At 42.1% G+C, this 25422-nt stretch overlaps 1 protein-coding gene across 2 annotated transcripts in view; it reads left to right on the top strand.

Annotated features, from left to right (window-relative positions):
- LOC136872212 (protein THEM6) overlaps positions 1–25422 on the top strand; it is a 259347-nt gene that overhangs the window by 131925 nt on the left and 102000 nt on the right. For both annotated transcript variants that reach the window (XM_067146049.2, XM_067146045.2), the window contains exon 2: positions 10203–10388. In XM_067146049.2, the coding sequence (XP_067002150.1) occupies positions 10229–10388 (160 nt within the window). In that variant the 5' untranslated portion in view covers positions 10203–10228. The remainder of the gene's footprint in view (positions 1–10202; positions 10389–25422) is intronic.

Here is a 25422-nt window from a genome sequence, read left to right as displayed (position 1 = left end):
CGCGGTTTCCCACTTCTCCTCCAGGCAAATACCGGGATGGTACCTAACTTATTGCCACGGCCTCTTCCTTCCCTCTTCCTTGTCTATCCCATCCAATCTTTCCATCCCCCGACAAAGCCCTTGTTCAGCGTAACAGGTGAGGCCATCTGGGCGAGGTACTGGTTCTCCTCCCCAGTTTTATCCCCCCGACCCAAAGTGTCACGCTCCAGGACACTGCCCTTGAGACCGTAGAGGTGGGATCCCTCGCTGAGTCCGAGGGGAAAACCAACCCTGGAGGGTAAACATATTAAGTAATTAAGTATGAGGGAAAAACCAATCCTGAAGGATAAACAGTTTTAATAATAATAATAATAATAATAATAATAATGGGAAATTGCGTGTTATTGCGGTCGAGGATGGTGCTGTGTGTGGTGTGAGAGTTGCGGGGATGTAGAGGACAGTACAATCGCCCAGTCCCCAAGTCAATAGAATTAATCATTTTAGGATAAAATCTCCGACCCTGCCGGGAATCAAACTCAGGGACCTCTAAACCGAAGGTTACTACGCTGACCATTTGGCCAATTCTCGAAAATCATTAATTTCTGAACCTGTGTTTATATAATATTTTTGTCTGCATAACATATGAGTAAACACAAACCTCTAATTATGTCGTAATTTTAGGAACACTCTGTATTCATTTCAATGCCCTGCTCCTTATCAGTGCTGCATAGTGCATAATTTCTTAGATCCTCAGAGAGAAGACCAATATCGCATTGAGCCACGCCATCTCTACACTTTTGATCATTCAAAAATTAATTTAATTCACGTTCAAGGGAAGTCTTCCGGGTGTCACACGCTGACGTTCTGTACGGCTTCGTGGCTAATGGTTAGCGTGCTGGACTTTGCTCAAGGGGGTCCCGGGTTCGATTCCCGACCACGTCGGGTATTTTGTACTTTATTGCTTAATTCCGATAGTTCTGGGTCTGGGAGTAAGAAGCAAAGGAATATTCTTTCTTTCTTTCTTAATCTGTTTACCCTGCAGGTTCGGATTTTCCCTCGGATTCAGCGAGGGACCCCACCTCTACCGCCTCAAGGGCAGTGTCCTGGAGCTTCAGACTCTGGGTCGGGGGTACAACTGGGGAGGATGACCAGTACCTCGCCCAGGCGGCCTCACATGCTATGCTGAACAGAGGCCATGCGGGGGGATGGGAAGATTGGAAGGGATAGACAAGGAAGAGGGAAGGAAGCGGCTGGTGCCTTAAGTTAGGTACCATCCTGGCATTTGCCTGGTGGAGAAGTGGGAAACCACGGAAAATCACTTCCAGGATGGATGAGGTGTGAATCGAACCTACCTCTACTCATTTGACCTCGAAGCTGAGTGGACCCGTGCCAGCCCTTGTACCACTTTTCAAATTTTGTGACAGAGCCGGGAATCGAACCCGGGCCTGCGGGGGTGGCAGCCAATCACACTAACCACCACACCACAGAGGCGGATAGCAAAGGGATGTAAGTGCCAAATTATACTCCTTAGGAAAAGAGCTGAAAAGTTTGGATCCTATCGCAAATTCTGGTGGACGTTCTGCATTTGTATATGAGGTTTTAAGCTATAATTATTATTACCCTTGGCACAATACTTTTTTCCGTGCAAGCCTGCAATCACTTAGAGTTTTTTCCTACAAAGAATTACAAGTTTTTATTAATGTTATGGATAATACAAAAAGTATTATTTATGTTTTATTGTCGCAAAATTATAAAATGTATTATTAAAAATAGAGCCTCCGTGGTTCAGATGGCAGCGCGCTGGTCTCTCACCACTGTATGCCGTGGTTCAAATCCCGGCCATTTTGTGTTGAACAAAACGGAGGCGGGACAAGTTTTCCTCCGAGTACTCTGGTTTTATCTGTCATCTTTCATTCCAGGTAACACTCTCCAATATCATTTCATTTCATCTCTCAGTCAATAATCACTGCCCCAGAAGAGTGTGACATGCTTCGGCAAGCGGCACAATTCCTATCCTCGCCGCTAGATGGGGCTTCATTCATTCCATTCCTAACCCGATCGAATGACTAGAAACAGGCTGTGGATTTTCATTATTAAAAATGTTAAGTATCAGTAGTGGCACATTAAATGCTGTGCTTGGCTATTCTCGGGTGATTTGTAAAATTCGTGATGAATTGGTGGCAAATATTGTAGAAGAGACCTTACAGTGGTGATTTCTGGGGGCACTTCTTACAAAGGTATTAAAATTAATGCACTGGTTCTCGGGAACCCAGACAATCCTCTCATGCAGCAAACTCAACGAAAACAGGCCCGAAACTCAAACCAGGTACCTTCCCAAACACATCTCAAAACTAAAACTCAACCTCGCCCACTACATCCTTCATTAACGATACTCTGTTACATCTGCGTCAAGCTGAATCACCATGCCGCCAGGTGTAAAAATGCTACCAGATGCAACAGGTGTGGTGGCCCTCACCATCACACCTCAGGACCAGGCGACCTGCACGAATTGCCACGGCAATCACGCAGCATCGTTCCCTGGTTGTCCGTATTTTAAGAAGGCAATCAAACAGAAAATGCACAAAAATACACTACATAAACCACAGACATCAACTAACATTCAATCTAACACACCCCAGCCTCTTCTCACCACCCCTACCACTCCTACCACCGCGCCTAACAATAATCTCCTCACCCTAATCCTCAGCTTACTCCAATATCATCTCCAGTCCAACTCAGGGCCCCCCTCGGTGGATTGAGTAGCCGAGACCCTGAAGAACCAAATCAGTAGCACCCCCCCCCCCAAATCCCAGCCAAGAACAAGATCTATCAAGCTTACAGTCCTCACTTCCTAAACTGAGCTCAACCTTACAAGAAATACAAACACCTAAGATGTAGCACTGGTCGCGGGAGACGAGGCGGTCCACATGTTATATGCTGCCAGTAACGATGCTTTTCACACTCCATCTGTCAAACTTACTATAACACCCGCACATAATTTACAATAGAGTAAATTGCGAAAAATCTGTGGTATGGACCCAGCTGTGAATTAAAGCAATTACGGGCGAGGTCAGTACCTGGATGGGTGACCTAACAGGTCTGTCACATACCACCGGCCAAAATATCTTAAAAATCTGTCAGTCATTCGGCCACACTAAATTAAGTTCGAACGTCCATACATGTTACATAAACAGTATCAAAACCACTAAGCCACAGAGCTAAAATAAATTTTTCACTTTTCTCTCTCACACACACACACATTTCAACACCTTAAGTTACAACTCCTTCAACGTAAATTTTTAAACACTAAATACTACAATAATATTTTCTATTTTCACTACTATAACGTTAAAAATTAAATTTTTCTATCACTAAATTTACCGGGTGAGGAGCATTTTAATGCACCGGTACCGGTAACAAACAACAAACTCCCCCCCCCCCCCCTCAGCGGAGGGAGGAGGCTTAAATTTGATTATGGACTGGTTCTCGGGCGTCTAACCTTATGTTTTCAGTCATAAATTTCAAAATCCCGATCTTCTTTGAGGAAACACTTGTACTAAAGTGTGAATGGGTGATCCTTCTATAAACGAATCCATTGAAACTTACTGATCCCGACAACACTATTTTTTAGGGACTCCTTCATGTTGTCAGTAGAATGGAAATCTTCACTAGTCATTCTGGTGTCGTGCCAAATGCGAATGTGCCGCATGCGACCCGTGCCAGTAGCGACCACATAACCTGTAATCGTGCCGGATACGACCGGTGTTGACAATCCAGTTTTCATTTTAATAAGCTGACATCATCCGAGATAAGGTAAGCTAAATCAGAACCAGAAAAGGTTAGAAAATAGGTGAAAAATATACAGCACTACTTACCGGATAGGGAATGAAATTTTTCTTTGTTCTGTTCAAAAAGCAAACTACTATAATAGCAAACCGTGCACAACATTGAATTATGCACAGTGAATTAGTCGTCGAGAAATACAGCCAATATAAGCCTTTACGGAGAACAATTCCAACGATTCCGTTGAAAGGTTTATAAATTTTACTTAATGAGTACATTTCTATGACGAAAGTTCAAATACAATATATATATATATACATTACATTAACATTACACACAAAGGTATATATAAAACCAGCTCAAGAACTCAAGTGTAATGTATAATTTGGAACGCCATAAACAGAGATATTTCTTCCACAGAGACACAGATGGGTAATAAATAATGCAAGAGATATTTTAAGGTGAAAACCCTAAAAATAAGGGGGAAAAGTACAGTCAGGTAATTAATTTGAGTTCAGTTATATTCTAATATATATTGTACTTGTTTTACAGTTACCTTATCTATACATACAGTTGTTGGGGATCATCAGGATCAGTCCCTGGATTTTCTAATAATAATAATAATAATAATAATAATGTTATTTGTTTTACGTCCCACTAACTACTCTTTTACGGTCTTCGGAGACGCCGAGGTGCCAGAATTTAGTCCCGCAGGAGTTCTTTTACGTGCCAGTAAATCTACCTACACGAGGCTGATGTATTTGAGCACCTTCAAATACCACCGGACTGAGCCAGGATCGAACCTGCCAAGTTGGGGTCAGAAGGCCAGCGCCTTAACCGTCTGAGCCACTCAGCCCGGCCTTGGATTTTCTTGAAACAGAACAGCATCTTCTACGAAGTACCAGCAATGTGCGCAATGTCACTTGAATCACTCCTATGAGCAGGTATTGTCCCTATTTTACGTAACACCCCTGGGGAAAAGTGATAGGTTTTAGAACACGAAATACGGTGATCCGTTACGTTTTATCCTACAAAATGCTCTTCTATGAAGCTGCATTTCTATGTCTATATCCTACAAAATGCTCTTCTATGAAGCTGCATTTCTATGTCTATATCCTACAAAATGCTCTTCTATGAAGCTGCATTTCTATGTCTATATCCTACAAAATGCTCTTCTATGAAGCTGCATTTCTTGTCTATATCCTACAAAATGCTCTTCTATGAAGCTGCATTTCTTGTCTATATCCTACAAAATGCTCTTCTATGAAGCTGCATTTCTATGTCTATATCCTACAAAATGCTCTTCTATGAAGCTGCATTTCTATGTCTATATCCTACAAAATGCTCTTCTATGAAGCTGCATTTCTATGTCTATATCCTACAAAATGCTCTTCTATGAAGCTGCATTTCTTGTCTATATCCTACAAAATGCTCTTCTATGAAGCTGCATTTCTATGTCTATATCCTACAAAATGCTCTTCTATGAAGCTGCATTTCTATGTCTATATCCTACAAAATGCTCTTCTATGAAGCTGCATTTCTATGTCTATATCCTACAAAATGCTCTTCTATGAAGCTGCATTTCTTGTCTATATCCTACAAAATGCTCTTCTATGAAGCTGCATTTCTTGTCTATATCCTACAAAATGCTCTTCTATGAAGCTGCATTTCTATGTCTGGATGAAAGTACCAAACAGGTTATCTAATTGCATTACGACTACTGCGGGAGACCGCTGGGTCCGAATCCTCCGTCGGCCATTCTCGAAAATTGTTTTTCGTGGTTTCCCATTGTCATCTCCACCCAAATTCCGGGATGATACCTTTCTCATGGCCATGACCACCTTCCCATTCCTAGCCCGTACAATTACACCTACACTAGGGTTGCCACGTGCCCCGTATTATACGGGATTTCCCGTATTTGAATATCTAAAGCACGGTCTCGTTATAACAGCCTTTCTTCTCCATATTTAAACAAGTCATTTCTTCTGCGGTTAAAATTATCCACTTACAATAGCATTTACCGATCCTGTATTCCAGTTCATTGCTCTTCATCTAGCGATTATGCGCCATAATGCTGCAATACATTATCGGGAAATTTATGACTGCTAATATTTTTAAGAGTCTAGAGGATTTACATTTGAAAATTGTTAAATGTTCTGGTTTTGAAGAAATGATTAATTCTTTGAAATACGTAGTATAGTCATTAAGTTCTGAGACTGACCGCATGATGACGCTGTGGTGCACTATAGCGCATAGGTGGCACCGTGGTATGGTACCATGTCAATTAGTCTCTTGTCCCTTCAAGAGACAGCTGAGTGCATGCACTAGGAGCAGACGTACGGTCGTTTGTGTCGTTTGTGTGCGGACCTTGACATGTCACAGTTTGCGCAACGGGCAAACATCAAGTTCCGCCAGAAATTAGGCAAAACAGCTACCAAAACGTTTGAAATGATGCAGTAGGTTTACGGTGAGGACGCATTGAGTCGCAGTGTTGTTTTTAAGTGGCACCGACGTTTTGTGCAAGGACGTGCCAGTTTGGAAGATGTGCGTACTGGTCGGCCACAAACATTTCGAAAGGAACGCAAGATCCAAGAAGTTGCAACGTTGAGTGCGTGCTAACCTCTCCCAATCGGTAGACGATCTCGCAGCACCAATAGGGGTCAGCCATGATACTTGCCACAAAATTCTGACGGATGACCTCAACATGTCTCATGTTACCCAGCACAGTGTGCCACGATTCCTGTCGCAAGACCAACGTGATGATCGCATGACGATTTGTGGTGACCTCATCTGTAACGCTGATGACGATCCGACGTTTCTCAACCGGATAATAACTGGAGACGAAACATGGTATTTCCTTTCAGCGGTGCTTCCAGCAGCTATACCAACTTTGGCAAATGTGCATAACGACCAACGACAACTATTTTGAGGGTGGATGTGGTTCTGTTTAAGTGGTTAATGGCCAACGGCGACAATTCTGAAGGTGGATGTGGTTCTGTGTAGGTGTGCGCCGTGTGATACGGCATCATGTGCAACATACAGAGTCGTGTGGGTGCCTATCCTCCAGGCGTCAAGACTCAGAACTTAATGACTGTACTACGTATACTGAAGTTTGTCTAGCTTTCAATTTCGAGATGGTGGTGATTGTTATTTTAAGAGGAAGTACAACTAGGCAACCATACTCTCAATTTCGAGAGCTTTTATGAAGAATTTTCTTCCAACAAAGTTAATTCAGATGCTGTTACAGATATACTAAACATTTTATGTTCTAAGTACACCGGATTCGAATGAATATGTCGAAGGAGATATTTCAATTCTTAAAAACAAATGAAATGATGAAAGGAATAGATATTCAGCAACTCTGATAACGTCAGAAATTCAAGTCTCACTTAAGTTTGATCATAGCTGTCAGAAATTTGATGACTTATTTAAAGGAGATTCAGCATTATTAAAAAAATGCTAGAAGTGAAGAAAATACGGGGTTTAAACTTTAATGTAGAAAGTGAAATAGCAAAATAATGTGATAAAGTTTGCGCCTACAGTGTAATTATACAGGATGTACACCGGAATCAATATTTATGAATTGTATTCTAAAGTTTTAGTACACAAACAAATCCTGTGGTTACACACGATTGTTCCACAGACCTTCAAGCGAAGAATTTTTTTAAAACTCCGGTAGAAGTATTCTGGAATTCAAGAGGTGAAATTGGGGCAAATAATCGTTTAGACGGAAAGAAATTAAGGGACTGGAATAATTCACAAAGGGAAATGTACGATACATTTCCAAATTCTCTGAAATTAAGAAAAGACTAGGTAAACAGCCGGTAGACAGTCTATCACTTCGGCGCCGGCCCTAAATACATATCATTGGTGACTGACTGACTGACTGAATGACTGATTGGTCGCATGCGGCACGATTTTGGCGTGGTCGCATCCGGCACGGTCGCTTCTGACACGTAACTGTCATTCTGACTACTTGAAACTGGCGGTGCACCTTTGCAACTGTATACACCCAATCCTCAGGTTTACTCCAGTTGGCTTATTGTAAGCAGTTTGGAGGCAAAGAGGTATAAGTGAACTTGTCTCCCTCTATCGCAAGATAAATTAACTGAAATGGTTCTGGAACAACATACTGGATTGCAGCAGTACCTATCAGAAACAGTACTTGCACTTTTTTGCACCAAACAGATTGGTTATTTCCTTATCGCATACTAACTCCAATAATTTTTGTCACTTGTACCCCCTTGTACCTTCAAAATCTGGCAACTATCAACAAGTTACGTAGACGTAATTAACAAAATCACGACGGAAATATTTAACGCGGAACAGAATAACTAAATGCTGATAATCATAAAGTATAATTTTTAAAAAAGAAACCACTTTTCCCTTTGCGAAAATCAAATGGTCATAAATATGTCTCCCAGTCATGGCCATCAATCAACAGCTGCCAATTTCAGCTGGCAACCAGTCATGAGACATAGCCTGCACGGTTGCTAGGTAACATTGTCTCACCATCGATCCACACTTTACATCACTGCCTGCACGGTTGCTAGGTAACATTGTCTCACCATCGATCCACACCTTACATCACTGCCTGCACGGTTGCTAGGTAACATTGTCTGATCATCGATCCATACTTTACATCACTTCCTGCACGGTTGCTAGGTAACGTTGTCTCACCATCGATCCATACTTTACATCACTTCCTGCACGGTTGCTAGGTAACATTGTCTCACCATCGATCCACACCTTACATCACTGCCTGCACGGTTGCTAGGTAACATTGTCTCACCATCGATCCACACTTTACATCACTGCCTGCACGGTTGCTAGGTAACATTGTCTGATCATCGATCCATACTTTACATCACTGCCTGCACAGTTGCTAGGTAACGTTGTCTGATCATCGATCCATACTTTACATCACTTCCTGCACAGTTGCTAGGTAACATTGTCTGATCATCGATCCATACTTTACATCACTGCCTGCACGTTTGCTAGGTAACGTTGTCTGATCATCGATCCATACTTTACATCACTTCCTGCAAGGTTGCTAGGTAACGTTGTCTCACCATCGATCCATACTTTACATCACTTCCTGCACGGTTGCTAGGTAACATTGTCTATCGATCCATACTTTACATCACTTGCTGCACGGTTGCTAGGTAACATTGTCTGATCATCGATCCATTTTTTACATCACTGCCTGCACGGTTGCTAGGTAACATTGTCTGATCATCGATCCATACTTTACATCACTGCCTGCACGGTTGCTAGGTAACGTTGTCTCACCATCGATCCATACTTTACATCACTGCCTGCACGGTTGCTAGGTAACATTGTCTGATCATCGATCCATACTTTACATCACTGCCTGCACAGTTGCTAGGTCACATTGTCTGATCATCGATCCATACTTTACATCACTGCCTGCACAGTTGTTAGGTAACATTGTCTGATCATCGATCCATACTTTACATCACTGCCTGCACGGTTGCTATGGTTACGCTTCCGTCACACATTTTCTTGCTTTACGTTACACACATTTTTGGATGTCTCCCAGCCATTTATATATTTATTCTCGAGTCAGAAACATATGCATATAAGGCACAGTTCAAATTTTACACTTTGTATTATTTGTGACCTGAACTTCGCTACTTCCAGTGCATTTACTGTGGAGTAACGACGGGCTTTTGAGTACAGGAGGCTGGACACAGTTGGCATTGCAGCAGATAATGTACGGTCTGGACTTCTCCACATTCGCACTGAATACGAGTATCATTCCTCTCAGAGTACTCTATATCTCAATCTATTCAGGAACTTCCAAGCCAGCCATTCCTCATCAGGGCCAGGAGGCAGAGTGGCCTAAATGTTTCTCCAACCAGTGGGAATGTAGGTCATAGTCCTCTACAGCTGTAGTCTAGCTTTTCCGGCGGTGGTTGTAATTTCCTTTGATGTTCTAAGGAAGCTCCTTCTTGATTTCGGTCGTTATAGACGTGGTTTGTACCAATGCAAAAGATGGGTTCTTTCCTGCTCCACTTACTTTATTTACTTATTGGCAGCTATTTCTCTTGCAATAGGAGGTGGTGCTATTCCTGAAAGGTGGTAAAGCCACTCAACAGGAGTGGATTTCAAGCAGCCTGTTATAATTCTAAAGGTTTCATTAAGAGCTACATCCACCTGTTTGGCATGCGTGGAACTGTACCAAACAGGACAGGCATACTCTGCTGCGGAATAACATAACATCCACATCCACCCCCAGCCAGAACATATATTTATGACAAAATTTTTGATTAAGCACCATTATTATCACTGTGAATCAAGAATGTCAATACCTTTAATGGTTCACAAGTTATTTGAGGTGGACAACAGCCGCCCCTAACCTCAGATCATCTTGCGGAAGCTTGTCGTTCCAATGTGGATCTGTTGTTTGCCGGCAGGTGATGCGGTGAGCCCCGGACTCAGTATGCTGGTGCTGTGCTACGTGCTGGGCGGCCTCCTGCTCACACTGCTCACACTCTACATCACCCTTGAGCTCCACTACTTCCTACGAATGTGCCTCTGCGTGCTGCTAGCACGCTTCTGCAAGCGCAAGATCAACATCCTCGACGATACCTTCGTACATGGTGAGTCCTCGTATCAGCAACTATAGTCTTTTTTGAGAACTGGAGTATGACGTCAGCGCTAGTGTTGCCAAAAATGGTAACTTAGACAAAGTTGACATGTGTATGGAGCTAACCCGAGTGTCTATTTCTCATTGTCACTTGGAGTCCTTACCCGGCAAATTCTTTCTTATACCCGTTTTGTGTTATATTATTTTTACCATTGCATTTGTATTGTCAGAGACTACTTATATTCTATGTGTTCAGCACGTCTTATCGTTATTCGTAACACTGTTTTAAAAAGTCATATTTCTGGAGTAAGACTGTATGATTCATATAGACATTTTAACGCTGAACTCAAATCTGGTTTTAGTTTTCATGCATCAGGGATAGCTTAAGAGTAATCCGATTTTTTAAATATTATCATATAGCTTTGATTTAGTCATAGACATGTCTTTCTTTCTTAATCTGCTTACCATCCAGGGTTGGTTTTTCCCTCGGACTCAGCAAGGGATCCCACCTCCGCCTCAAGGGCAGTGTCCTGGAGCTTTAGACTCTGTGTCGGGGGATATAACTGGGGAGGATGACCAGTACCTCACCCAGGCGGCCTCACCTGCTATGCTGAACAGGGGCCTTGCGGAGGGATGGGAAGATTGGCAGGGATGGACAAGGAAGAGGGAAGGAATCGGCCTTAAGTTAGGTAACATCCCAGCATTTGCCTGGAGCAGAAGTGGGAAACCACGGAAAACCACTTCCAGGATGGCTGAGGTATATGTTTATAAATGTTTATAAAAAATGGAAATATGGACAGAAATTCACCACCACAAAGTTTCATGTGTTATTATTTCTTCCTTTTTTATTGAGCATCCTTCTTGTCCTGAATTATGATGATGTCATCCGTTCAGTCGAATCCGACCATCGGCGATTCTATTAATTAGCGTTCTCCAAGTTATCCTGTTCCACACTGCCTCCTTTAGTTGTTCCAGGGTGAGGGTTGTGTCTGTTTTATTGGTGTTTAACCAGCGAGTCCTCTGGCAACCTTGTCTTCTTGTACCGCTGATCATTCCTAGCATGACCGCGTTTTTCCAATGCATCTGATCGCATAACGTGGCCAAAGTAAGCTAGTCTCAGCTTCAAAACCTTACCAACCAATGCCATACGGGGCTTGATGCCCTATGAAACTGCATTATTGGTGATTTTTGCAGTCCATGGCATTCGTAAGATTCCTCGCCAACACCAGAGCTCAAAAGCGTCCATCTTCGTTTTGTCTGCCTGTTTCTGCGTCCAGCTCTCACATCCATACATGAACAGTGGGAATATAATCGCATGGACTAATCCGTACTTGGTAGCCAAATTGATATATCTGCTCTTCCAGATCGGGGACATAGTCGTTACAGCGATACGTCCAAGCGAAATCTGGCTTTTGATATCAGGACCGCAATCACCACTTTGACTGATTTTGGCTCCTAAGAAGATGAAATCCCGCACACTCTCTATCTCTTCCCCATTTTAGACAAATTGTATGACGCTCATCGGTAGTCATATTGGTCTTTTTAATATTGAGACAGAGGCCAATTTTTTCATCGGCTAACAACTTGGGCATCCATTTCCCTTCATACCGTTTCTCCATGGTGGCTATGTCTTTATGAAAACTTTCTCCATGCTCATCTGATACATCACTACAATTCCGAGGAAAGAAATCTAAATTCGAGTCCATGAAACGTACTTTCAACGACATACTGCAATCTATTTTTTTTTTTGCTAGTTGTTTTACGTCGCACCGACACAGATAGGTCTTACGGCGACGATGGGACAGGAAAGAGCTAGGAGTGGGAAGGAAGCGGCCGTGGCCTTAGTTAAGGTACATCCCCAGCATTTGCCTGATGTGAAAATGGGAAACCACGGAAAACCATTTTCAGGGCTGCCGACAGTGGGCCTAAATTTTTTATAAGCTTTGATAATTTCTTAAACAAATTCCTTATATTTAGGGTCTCTTCTACTTCCAAGGATGTTTTGTATTACTTTCTTGAAACATGCGCAGGTTCGCTTGCCTTTGTCAGGTGGTGGTGGTGATTATTGTTTTAAGAGGAAGTACAACCAGGCAACCATCCTCTATATAACACTAATCAGAGAGAAAAAATGGAATGGGTCCGAATCTTCGATAAATGAAGGTATGGGCCAAAGGAAGAAAAGGGCCACGAAGGGCGTGAAAATGAATGACTCCCTAGCCCTCGCAAGCCTAATAGCGTCGGGGTCTGAAAAGAACAAGAGTTAACCAAGGGAGGCCGGGTAGGATAGATGAAAGTGAAGAGCCTGGCACAAGTAAGTGGAAGCAATGCCAGGACTCAGCTGAGGGACCCGTGGTCGCCAACCCATGCTCCAAAGTTCAGAGCCCATGAGGCCCCTTTTAGTCGCCTCTTACGACAGGCAGGGGATACCGTGGGTGTAATTCTACCGCCCCCACCCACAGGGGGATGTCTTTGTCAGGTATACAGACATATCGAATAGAAATACAAAAGAAGAGAATAATCACAGAAATACTCACTTGGTATATCAGAAGAAGCCAAATAAATACACTTTAAATTGGTAGAAATCGTTGTATTCTCACTGTGATTTTGAGGCATCAGAGTCTGAAAAAGAACCCGAAATAGTAAAGTAAATGCTGCCAACAATTTAATTTTTTTAATAAAAGTACCAACAATGATCAAACAATGTTAATGTAAATGTAAAAATACCACGAGAGTGCAATTCTGATTTCAGACTCAAATTTAGCAATGTAAATCGCTTTAGAATTACATATTTTCATCCCAGGAATATAACCTTTGTAGAACAGTGAATTAGCTTACTAGTTACTAGTTGAAGGTTACTTTTAGGTTAGTTTAATTGATAGCGACTGTCATTGAGTTACGGACTGGCTCTTCTCAATCGATCAATCAATCAATCAATCAATCAATCAATCAATCAATCAATCAATCAATCAATCAATCAATCAATCAATCAATCAATCAATCAATCAATCAATCAATCAATCAATCATCATTGATCTGAATTTAGGGCAGTCGCCCAGGTGGCGGATTCCCTATCTGTTGTTTACCTAGTAATTTCTTAAATGATTACAAAGAATTGGGAAATATGTTGAAAAATTGATAAAATATTCCAATCCCTAACTCCTTGTTCAATAAACGAACATTTGCTTCAACTTTTCCTCTTGAATTCCAACTTTATCTTCATATTGTGTTCTTTCCTACTTTTAAACACACCGCACAAATGTATTCGTTTAATAATGTTATTTCACGCTATCTCTCCACTGACAGCTCGGAACACACCACTTCCTCGAGCAGCTCGTCTCCTTTCTCGAAAGTCATGCCAGCTCAAACTTTGCAAAAGTTTCGTAACGCTATTCTTTTGTCGGAAATTATCCAGAACAAATGGAGCTGCTTTTCTTTGGATTTTTTCCAGTTTTCGAATCAAGTAATCCTGGTGAAGGACCCAAAGACAGGGACCATACACTGGTTGGGGTCTTACCATTGACTTATATGCCCTCTTCTTTACATCCTTACAACAAACCCCAAATACCCTCATAACCATGTGAAGAGATCTGTACCCTTTATTTACAATACCATTTATGTGATTACCTCAGTGAAGATCTTTCCTTATATTAACATCTAGGTACTTACAGTGATCCCCGTAATGAACCGTCAGCCCATCAACGCAGCAATTAAATCTGAGAGGACTTTTCATATTAGCGAAACTCACATCCTGACTTTTAACCCCATTTATCATCATACCACTGCCTACTGTCCATCTCACAACATTGTTGAGTCTTTTTGCAGTTGCTTAGAATCTTTTAACTTATTTATCACTCTATACGACATAACATCATGAGCAAAAAGCCTTACCACTGATACCAGTTCGTTACTCATATCACGTTTAGGCTATATATAAGAAAACATAAAGGTCCAATAATACTTCCTTGAGGAATTCCCCTCTTAATGAGTACAGGAGCAGATGAAGCCTCACCTACTCTAATTCTCCGAGTTTTTTTAATTATCCTGTTTGGTTGCGAGCATTTAATTACTCTGTTCCGCGTCAAATATTCCCGCCGTGATTTTGTGATTAATATCTATGTAACCTGTTGACAGCTGGCAGTGTTTGAGGAAAGGTAATGCAAATTATTTAAATTTATAACTGAGTTTTTATTCTCGCTTTAAAGCATAAAAGTATTTTTCTCATGGTATCATGTACTCTGTAGTATTATGAAAATATAATCAGGCTAATTCAGAGACTGAGTCATGGCTTTCAAAACAACGAGAGCCCGTGAGTGGGACGTGGCACTACCTATTATTGGCAACATTGTTTCGTGGTGTTTGTTTAAATTCTGTAGTTCAGCGCTTTGCCAATCAACTGTCAGACTCCAGCTCTGAAATAAAAAAAAATAAAAATAAAAAAAAAGTGTACAGGGATGGGTGCGAATGATGCCTGATACTAGGGAGAATCAGTGCTGGAGCAGAATTCTGCACTCAGCCAACTCCCTAGGTTTCTAGCCTGATCAACTTTTACATGAGCCCGACTAGAGACGTTTCCATATACTAAAATATCGATGTATCATTCGATATCGACAATAAAAGTATCGATACGCCAAATTACCAAAACAAACTATCGATATTTCTGTATATCAAATGAGTTTCTTTCAAAAATAGGTATTTGAAATTAGTTTCCCGCAGGCTCCGCCCGCAATTTATCCTCTTGTTCATTAACATCCTCACGAATGTATTTGCAAAATTGCGAGTTAATGAAATAATACACATACACTGTTGCGGTAATAGAATAAAATATGATATCAACAAACACATTAAAATACACCACAAAAAGAAATTGAATTACGTGTCTTCTACAGTTTGGCAACTTGATGCAAATTATTGATATCGATTCGTTAACTTTAGACATCTTTTACTAATTACGAAATCATTAATCCAGGAAGGCAGTCGAGCGAGGAGCCAATCAGGAGAGGAATTCAGTGGGTAGCGTCAGTCAGGTGCGTGCGCATCCAGGACACTGTGACCAATTTGACCTACGTGAATGGCAGCCTGCGACCCGTAGCCATACCCTTTCTGCACGACACCCCACACACCATATATCAGCAGGACATTGCGCGACCACATGTTGCTGCACGAACACGTGCCTTCTTGTTGCCACAGGATGGCAGACTGTTGCCCTGACCCACCCAATCACCGGACTTGTCGCCAATCGAAAATGTGTGGGATATGGTGAAACGACGGGTGCGGCGCTGTGACCCAAGGCCAACCAAAAAAGATGAACTATGGAACCAGGTGAATGCAGCATGGATAGCTATACCCCAGGACGCCATTCGCGCCTTATACGCGTCGATGCCATCACGCATGAAACAAGTTATCAATGCCCATGAAGGACTCAGTGCCTACTAGGCAATAGCTAGGTGACTGAAATGCTAATCGTTTCTGCAGTACATACTAATGTTCTGTGAATGTGAACTTTCAAGGTGTTCTGTTTCTTATGGATATGAGTGTACTTGGAAGAGGCGAACTTCGTTATAGTGAGGTTAGTGTCCGGAAGGGAGGGAAATGCACCATACCTGGTTAAATTAATGAGACAAATTGATTGTAATTGAAGAAATAGCTCTTTGTGTAATGTGTCTGTAATATAGTGACGTGCCAGTGGCAAAATAATAAGTGCAATGTGCAGTAGTAAAATTACGAGGTTTTACGTCTGTGAACTATTGAAGTTCGTTTTGTGATCTAGGGTTGAAATTATTTCTCCAATAATTTAAAGGAATGCTTTTGTATTATGTGTAGGGTGGACGAGAAGTCCACGTACCCCTCCCTGTAACTGTTTAGTATCAAATTTTATTTATGTAGCGTGGTAGCTATATTACGTACAGTATGTTATTTCTGTGGCTTGGTTCTAAAAGGGCCAATGTCAAAAAGCCTGTTTTTGAGCTATGAGCATTTGAAGTTTTGCTTATAGTTTTCCAATTATTGTTTTCAACAACTAACTTTATACTTTCTTTGTGGAAGTCACCTGATTAAACGCTCATTTTTTTCTATCGTATTCTTTAAGATGACTAGAACTAGCTGGATTGAGAAGAAAACTAATGAAGCAGTGCTTAGAGAAATAAACACCCAGAGGCATTTAATAACAGCGATAAAAAGGAGAAAAGCATCAGTTTTCGGTCACATTCTCCGGCATAATAACTTCATAAAGAACTTGTTCGAAGGCAAGGTGATGGGAAAGAAAGGCAGAGGGAAACCACGGAAGAAGATCATTGAAGAGGTAGTTGAGATGATGGGATGCCAAGGTTATGGAGAGATGAAAAGGATCGCAGAGAGAAGAGATCAATGGTTGCAGCGACAAGGCGAAGCCTTTAGATGATGATGATGATGATGATTCTTTAAAAATTGCCAGGTCTCTAATCTTTATTGGTAATCTAACATTATTAGCAAGGGCTTATTTAATTAAACGTTAACTGTTCGTTTAGTACTTATCAGTGACATTGGCCCTTTTAACATGTTGCAAGCCAGGATAAAACGCGTTTGTATCAGTTAATATCTCAATTTCGATTTAAAAAAAATGGCATTGGCCCTTTTATGACCAAGCCACAGATTTATGCAGGTTGGTAGTTCTTATTAATTGTTGGAATACACATTGTCACAGTCGAATGTTAGTGTGAAGCCATGGCAAATGTGCTCGGTAAGAGTTACACTATTCAGGAGTGCTTAGTGGCACGTTGTGTGGGTGCACGAACGGCAACACACAGGGCAGACAATGAGACATTATGGGAGAATTCCAGGAAAGATTTAATAAGGCTCCACAGCGAAAAGCAACACTTATCGATTGGGACAGACGTGTTTTTGCCTCGGGCGGTGTTAAAGACAGGCCGCGGAGTGGAAGGAAGAAGATGCGAGAAGAAACTTACTGGAATCTGTCTTCGATTGAACAGTCTCCTATGAAGACGCGTAAACATGCTTCGGAACTCGGTATACTGAGGACAACAATGCGAGATTACTGTACGTTAAAAGAAAAGATCTTAAATTCGGACCTTTTCGACCGACGTTCGTAAACGAGCTATCGGATAGAGACGGGAATTGGCGCATTTCAGCATGCCGTGCTTTGTTAACTAAATTCCCGAATGCAGTGAGCCGTGCCAAGGTTATGTTTTCAGATGAATGTGCTATCGCAGCTCAGGGGCTAGAAATGTTGCCGTGTGGGCCAAAGAGAATCCTCATTACAGAGTTGAGTTGGTAATGATATGGTCAGCGATGACATCACATCATCTGCTTGGACCATATTTTTTGAACGGACTGTGAATAGCACAAATAATTTACACATGTTACAAACATGGTTAATACCCCAGCTTGAGGAAAGGGGCCTCACAGAAAGCATAGGTCTATGGTTGCAGCAAGGCGGAGTGCCTGCTCACTACGCTCTTGTATTGCGCGAGTTCCTAAAAGAACATGTCCCAGGTCGTGGTTCACTAGCAACACCAGCTCCCTTGAAATGGCCACCAAGAAGTCCTGACCTCACCACACCTGTCAAATTGTTACAGGGAGTCATTAAGGTGCATGTATCTGCATGTCGTTATGCTAAAAACGAAAAACTGCGCATTGCTGTTGGGGATGCATTTCGCACTACAACACGGGACATGCTCAGAAACATGCCAGGAAGAACATGGAGGCGTATAGAACTGTGTTTACAGCATGATGGGAAACCTAAATAATTTTAATAAAAAATTTTAAAATGCTATTTGTTCAGGGCGTCGACCTAGGAAGATCTTTTGCTTCTACTTGCACCATATGTGAGGAACCTGCGTGTATTTTGTAAATGGCGGAAGTGTAAAATGTTGAATGTGAGGAAAGGAACGTTAAGGACGATACGAACACCCAGTCCCCAGGCCAGCGATATTAATCATTTACAATTAACAACCCCTGACCCGGCCGGGAATCGAGCCCGGGGCCAACGGGTGACAGGCGGACGCGTTGCCCCCTACACCGCGGGGCCGGACAACATAACCTAAATAACATTTGATGCTAAACAGTTACAGGGATACGGGGACTTCTCTCCCAACCTGGAGAATACATTCAAGGAAATCCACACATTCCTTTAATAACGTCACATCAAAGTACCCTTGAGTTCCTGCTTATTTTACTGACCGCATCTTTAAATTGGCGCATTATAACTTGTATCAAAGCAACCTTCAGTAGGCGTTTATTTCCCGAGCGTATTTTTCACGACTCGAACACATCCAACAGGATCGATGTTAACCAGGTCGCCGAGAGGTTCTAAGTCGTTAAAAGGCCTGTCTGCCCTCTGGCTGTCAGCCAGCGGAGCAATTTGAGCGAATGGACAGCAGGCGTCTGATCCAAGCAGTCTCTAGTATCAACATTCTCTTTTCACGCGGACTGGAAATAAAAACACATTTTGGTGGACCAGGAATAACGTATTTCACCCATGCTCCCAGCATGAAGCCTGTTTAGTCTTTTGCCTCCCTCTAGAGCAATCGCGAATCCTGCATGGATTTTAAGATGGACGTGTTTCCGGACTGGGATTCTACCTGGAATTAACCCCCCCCCTCCCTTGGCACTACAGCCCTTGAAGGGTCTTGGCCTACCAAGCGACCGCTGCCCAGTCCGAAGGCCTACAGATTACGAGGTGTCGTGTGGTCAGCACGACGAATCCTCTCAGCCGTTATTCTTGGCTTTCTAGACCGGGGCCGCCTTCTCACCGTTAGATAGCTCTACAATTCTAATCACGAAGGCTGAGTAGACCTCGAACCAGCCCTCAGGTCCAGGTAAAAATCCCTGACCTGGCCGGGAATCAAATCCGGGGCCTCCCGGTGAGATGCAGGCACGCTATCCCTACACCACGGAGCCGGCATCTGGAATTAGACTAATACATTTCCCGACACCGCTGTAACCATGACAACCCGTCATCTATGTATGGTATTCGTCACGTACAGATATACATTAAAGGCAAATATCGCCGCCCTATTCTCGTTCTTAATGGCTTATCACTGCTTCCAACTTGACTAGTTACACATTGAAGTCACGAGACAACCATCAACAAACTAATCTCAATGCGAGTATGGAGGTTCCTTTACCCAATTAAATGATAACAAATGATCAATCAAGATATTCATAAGTAAGTCGGTTTTTAAGCTCAGTGAGGAATTAAGGAAATAAACACACTATATCTCATCCTAAAATCAAAGTCATCTCCGTACAGGACATGAAGGCCCCTGGAGGGGTGGAAGGTAAAGGCTTCCACTATCCGTAATCACGGCACTCGGTGGGGTAGAGTTGTTAGCTCTACGCCCGGCCACCTTTGCACCCACGAATTAACCTGGTACTCATTTTTGGTGTAGGCTGAGTGAGCCTCAGGGCCATGTGCACCTCCGGAAGTGGAAATCTCGTTTCTTAAATTTTACGGCTTCCTGACGGGCCTCGGCCAGGCTGCCCCTTATTTCACCCTCACCCTAGGTCTAATATTCGACAGAACATTATCCTGGTCTGATCATACATTAAATTTGATCCGAAAAATTGTGTCATCCATGCATATTTTGAAACGTAACGTGTCATGTACACCACCTTTCATGCGAAAACTACTTGTTCAAAGTCTTATATTCCCACGTATACAAGGACTTATCTGAAACTTTTCCCACGTATACAAGGACTTATCTGAAACTTTGAACATAAAACTACAGAGGGTACAAAACGCATATGTTCGTTACGTGACAAATGCCAGGCGTGATGAACACATAACACCCTATTACATACAGCTGCAATGGTTGAAACTCCATGAACGTCGGGAAATCTCAGTAGCTGTTGCTACGCACAAAATTCTCAAACTGAAGACCCCATCCTACCTTTATACCAACTGCACAGTCAATCAAACACATATACCTGTGCTGCTTTGTTTCATTTTTGTTCTTGTTTTCTTACATAACAGACGGCAAAATAGCCCTACAAACAAAGGTGCGCCTTTCACCCGTCAGCATCCACGTGTGCCAACCACTGTTTATTTTTCGTGGGCCCTCCGCCCTCAGGAGTATAGACCCATAGAGTAGGTATATAACAGAGATAATAGGTTTACAAAAACTATCCCTCAAATTCCCCTTCATCGTACCACTAAATTTAACAAATCCTTTGTTTGCACGGCATCACGTATCGTTAGTGTCTTTAGTCTTCACCGTTTCACAAATAACGATGAAATGAAATGTCCGAGGACATGTTCGGCTCGCCAGGTGCAGGTCTTCTATTTGACGTCCGTAGGCGACCTGCGCGTCGTGATGAGGATGAAATGATGATGAAGACAACACATACACCCAGTCCCCGTGCCGTAGGAATTAACCAATTAAGGTGAAAATCCCCGACCCGGCCGGGAATCGAACCCGGGACCCTCTGAACCGAAGGCCAGTATGCTGACCGTTCAGCCAACGAGTCGGACGCAAATAACGATAACTGTACCCGACTAAAGCAGTCCTTGGAGGAGTACGCAAGGGACTGAGATCAGGCATTTTTGTGTCTAACAATCCGAAATACGTATATTCCTAAGAAAATTGTTTCTCTGTTTAAGCTTTATATTCTTTAGATTCTTGTAGTCTAAAATAATAAATAGGCTTAATTATTTACTTTCTTATTTATTATATAATGTATGCTTTAATTTTACTGCTTCACATGGTTGTGGGGTATTTAGGGGTTGTAGTAAGGATGTAAACGAGAGAGCATATAATTCTCTGGTAAGACCCCAACTAGAGTATGGTTTCAGTGTATGGGAACCTCACTAGGATTACTTGATTCAAGAACTGGAAAAACTTAAAAGAAAAGCAGCTCGATTTGTTCTGGGTGATTTCCGACAAAAGAGTTCCGTTAAAAAAAATGTTTCAAAGTTTGGGCTGGGAAGACTTGGGAAAAGGCGACGATCTGCTCGACTAAGTGGTATGTTCCGAGCTGTCAGCGGAGAGATGGCGTGGAATGACATCAGTTTACGAATAAGTTTGAGTGGTGTTTTTAAAAGTATGAAGTTGGAATTCAAGAGGACGAACTGCGGAAAATATTCGTTTCTAGGAAGGGGAGTTAGGGACTAGAATAACTTATTGAGGGGAATGTTGAATAAATTTCCAATTTCTTTGCAATCATTTAAGAATAAGCTAAGCAAACAAGATATAGGGAATCTGCCACCTGGGCGACTGCCCTAAATGTAGATCGGTAGTGATTGACTGAACTACAATTTCATTCAATGTGAATAAAAAGTTATTTATAGCCTAGACTCTAGTACTTTATTGTCAGACTTTACATACAGATTTTCATTAAATTCTGTTCACACATTTTCTTGTGATTCATCGTTGATACGGAATTAGCTACAAAAATCGAAAGTCATGAACACCTCTGTTATCATAGCCGGTACGGTAAAAATGTATGACATACATTTTCAGAAATGTAATTCTATATAACTTAAGTTACCTAGTATTAATCTACGGGACCATTAATAAAAGAGATATTGAGAATAAAATGTCAGGACTTCCCAAAAACTACCATTTCACTCAGCGTGAATCAAATTATTTATAGCCTAAGTTGTAGTGCCTCACTGTTCGACTTTATATACCTATTTTCATTAAATTCTCTTCAGACATTTTCTCATGATGCGCGTACACACATAAAGACAAAGCTCTTATTTTATATTTCTCTATATCTTCCTCTCCCATGGTAACATCCACTGTTCTTCTTTGGTGCACCCAGCATTCTGAGCAGTACATCACTATTTTAGTACTGTTGTGTATATTTTTATTTTCGTATTCCTGCTGACATTTCTGGATTTAAACATATTTTGCAAGGCGTAAATAATAATAATTAACTACTTTTACGGTCTTCGGAGACGCCGAGGTGCCAGAATTTAGTCCCACAGGAGCTCGTTTACGTATCAGTAAATCTACCGACACGAGGCTGACGTATTTGAGCACCTTCAAATAGCAAGGCGTAAAATATCGGTTCTTACTTGTTATCTGTACCTGTGTTTTTCTGTGTCCGCTGTTATTATTGAGGCCAGGTATTTGGAAGTTGTAACTCTCTGATATTCCACCCCATGTAATCTTACCGTGGTCCTTCCTCTTGCTCCCTCCCTTTCTCCCGTCTTCATATATTTTTGTTTTATGTATATCCACTTCTAGTCCTAGGTCCTGTGCTTTCTCCCCTAGCAAAGCATAGTTCTCTTCAAGAGCTCTTTCGTTTCTTGCAATAGTTGCCACGCCGTCAGCATATGCTATCACTTGTTCAGAATTGTTCCTCCTGGGTTGATGGTTGATTAGCGAATGACTTTTACCAGTGCTAAATTGAAGAGCAGTGTGGAGAGCACATCTCGCTGATTCAGCCCCCACTCCACTAAAAACGCCTCTGACATATGCTGTTTCACTCTCACCTTGCGTACTGTTATTTTCAAGGCCATTTCTGTCAACCTAGTCGCATGCTCTTTATACGATGATATCACTTCGACTCCAGATAGCAAATTTCTACACGAGTTGCTTCTCGCTGGGCAACACACTCTAATGGGGATAGACGAAAAGTACAGGATGACCCAAAAGTCCGTAAACATTTGACGAGGCAATACTTCACGGAATATTGGAGTTAGACAGGTAATAATTGGCACACATGATTGGCATGACGTGGGGTTTTATTGACACTAAAATAAAGTACACAAAATGATCAACAGATGGCACTTCATACGGTACAGAAGCAACAATTAACGTAACAATCAAAATTTAGCACATACTCAACATGTCGTCCGTCATTCATCAACAATACCTGTAGTCCAGGGACAATGTTGTGAACAGCACTGTACAGTATACCCGTACGTATAGTGAGAAATTGCCGTCGGATGTTGTCTTTAACCATCCGTACTGAGGTCGGAAGATCACGGTAGACCCATAAGCAATAACCACACGGATTGACATCGGGTGACTGGGGAGGCCGAGCATGACATGCAGCGATTGTAGGCGCATCTGACGCCCTTTCTCATGGCAGCTCCTTTTATATCGCACATGGATTTCATGTGGCATCACTGACGTGTTGCTGTCCAGCGCCAACTATTGGCCTGTTTCTGCCCTCGTGGTTGGTGAAAATAAAACCCGATGTCATGTCAGGTATGTGTGGCCATTTGTACATGACGTGTTGCTGTCCAGCGCCATCTGTTGGTCATTTTGTGTACTTTATTTTGGTGTCAATAAAACCCCATGTCATGCTAATCGTGTGTGTCAATTATTATCTCTCTACTTCCAATATTCCGTGAAGTATTGCCTCGTCAAACGTTAACAGACATTTGGGTCATCTTTATTTAGATCTCGCACCGGGCATGGCACAGAAACCGATCAGTTTGTTGAACGACGATCACGCCGAAGAGCTTGCGTTTCCAAGTATCTACCTCGATGAACAGCGTGCATTCACGTCACTGTGTTTATGAGGGCTACGAGTGAAATCCGTATACGATACAGACGCGAGCATGTCCTCTACAATGGCGATGAAGACTGTGCGTATCCGTTTGACCGAACGTTTATTCGCCTTATTCAAAACCACCAGTGATACGCTGTATCGAGCGGAATCTGTCGTTGTAGTAGGACTGGGAAGGAAATGACCGTGGCGTTAGTGAAGGTACAGGCCCATCGTTTGTCTGATGTGAGTCGGGCTGAGTGACTCAGAAGGTGGAGGCGTTGGCCTTCTGACCCCAACATGGCCGGTTTGATCCTGGCTCAACCCGGTGGTATTTGAAGGTGCTCAAATACGTCAACCTCGTGTCGGTAGATTTACTGGCACGTAAAAGAACTCCTGCGGGACTAAATTCTGATACCTCTGCGAATACCGTAAAAGTAGTTAGTGGGACGTAAATCAAATAACATTATTATTATTGTCAGATGTGAAAATGACAAATCACGGAAATTCGTCTTCAGGGCTGCCGAATGCGAACTAACAGCTATGGGGCCTAAACCTCGCAGCCAATTTGCTCGGTGTCCTGTATGGAATAAGATTTCTCCGGAAATGGAAAAAAGTGGTTAGTGGGATATAAAACAAATATTATTGTTACGGGATTACCCGTGGAGCAGAAAGAGGTTAAAGAAGGTGCGGGTGTTGAATGGATCTAACTACCACATCAAAATTGAATTTAAAACTTTAACAAAGGTTATATTTCTCTTTAAATCGCAAACTTAACAATCTTTTCGCTGAGTGAACAACATGAGGTTACAGGTACAATGACAATTTCAAAAATTAAAAATTCAAGATTCAGAACTTTAACAATTCTGGGCTTCAAGCCCTCAGGTTACAAATTTACAATTGAAAGAGGTCTTATTTACGAAAGGGCAGGAATCCTCTAATTCAAGAGCGCTTGCTCCCAAAAGTACAATATCAAGCCTTCCAAAGGCACTCTAAACTATTGCAGAAAATTTAAGAGCTTACAGGCTCTCAGTTTCTTCAAGCCTACTCAAGGCAACATTACATCAAAACATACAATCTCTGGCCTCTAAAGGCACTATTTCCCAATTGAAATAGTTTAACACAGGGGTATCTAGTACCCAACCAACTGGACCTTAGCGGAAAAAAAAACAGGTTAAATAAACGGCCCGAACACAAACTGCTCTCCCGGATAATGAGAATTTTAAAACCTACAGGGTTCTCGGCCGGTGAAACTGGGGCTAGTACCAAACTACTGAGGTGGCTCGCTTGGAAATTACTTTAATACATTACAGAAAAAAAAAAACAGTTACTAAATCGTAGTCACCTCAAACCAAGATGAAGGGGAGCTCGAGAGGGTAACTCACTCTCTATCCCCGATTTACAGTTAAAGACTTTATGAAATTTTACATTAACCGAAAGAAGATTTACATTTTAGAAAAGTTTGTTACCTAGTTAAAGATTCGGACCTTCCCCTCAAATAACTTTGCGGAGACAGCAAGAAAGATAGAATTTACGTGGCCATTACCTTGTAGGTGTTCTGCCGGCCGAAGAAAAAGGCGCCCCGCCTCCTGCCTTACCACACACAC

The sequence above is a fragment of the Anabrus simplex genome, chromosome 1, assembly GCF_040414725.1.
Source record: "Anabrus simplex isolate iqAnaSimp1 chromosome 1, ASM4041472v1, whole genome shotgun sequence".
NCBI classification, from domain to species: domain Eukaryota; kingdom Metazoa; phylum Arthropoda; class Insecta; order Orthoptera; family Tettigoniidae; genus Anabrus; species Anabrus simplex.
The sequence above is the reverse complement of the archived record's forward strand: the minus strand, read 5'-3'. Positions and strand labels throughout refer to the sequence as shown.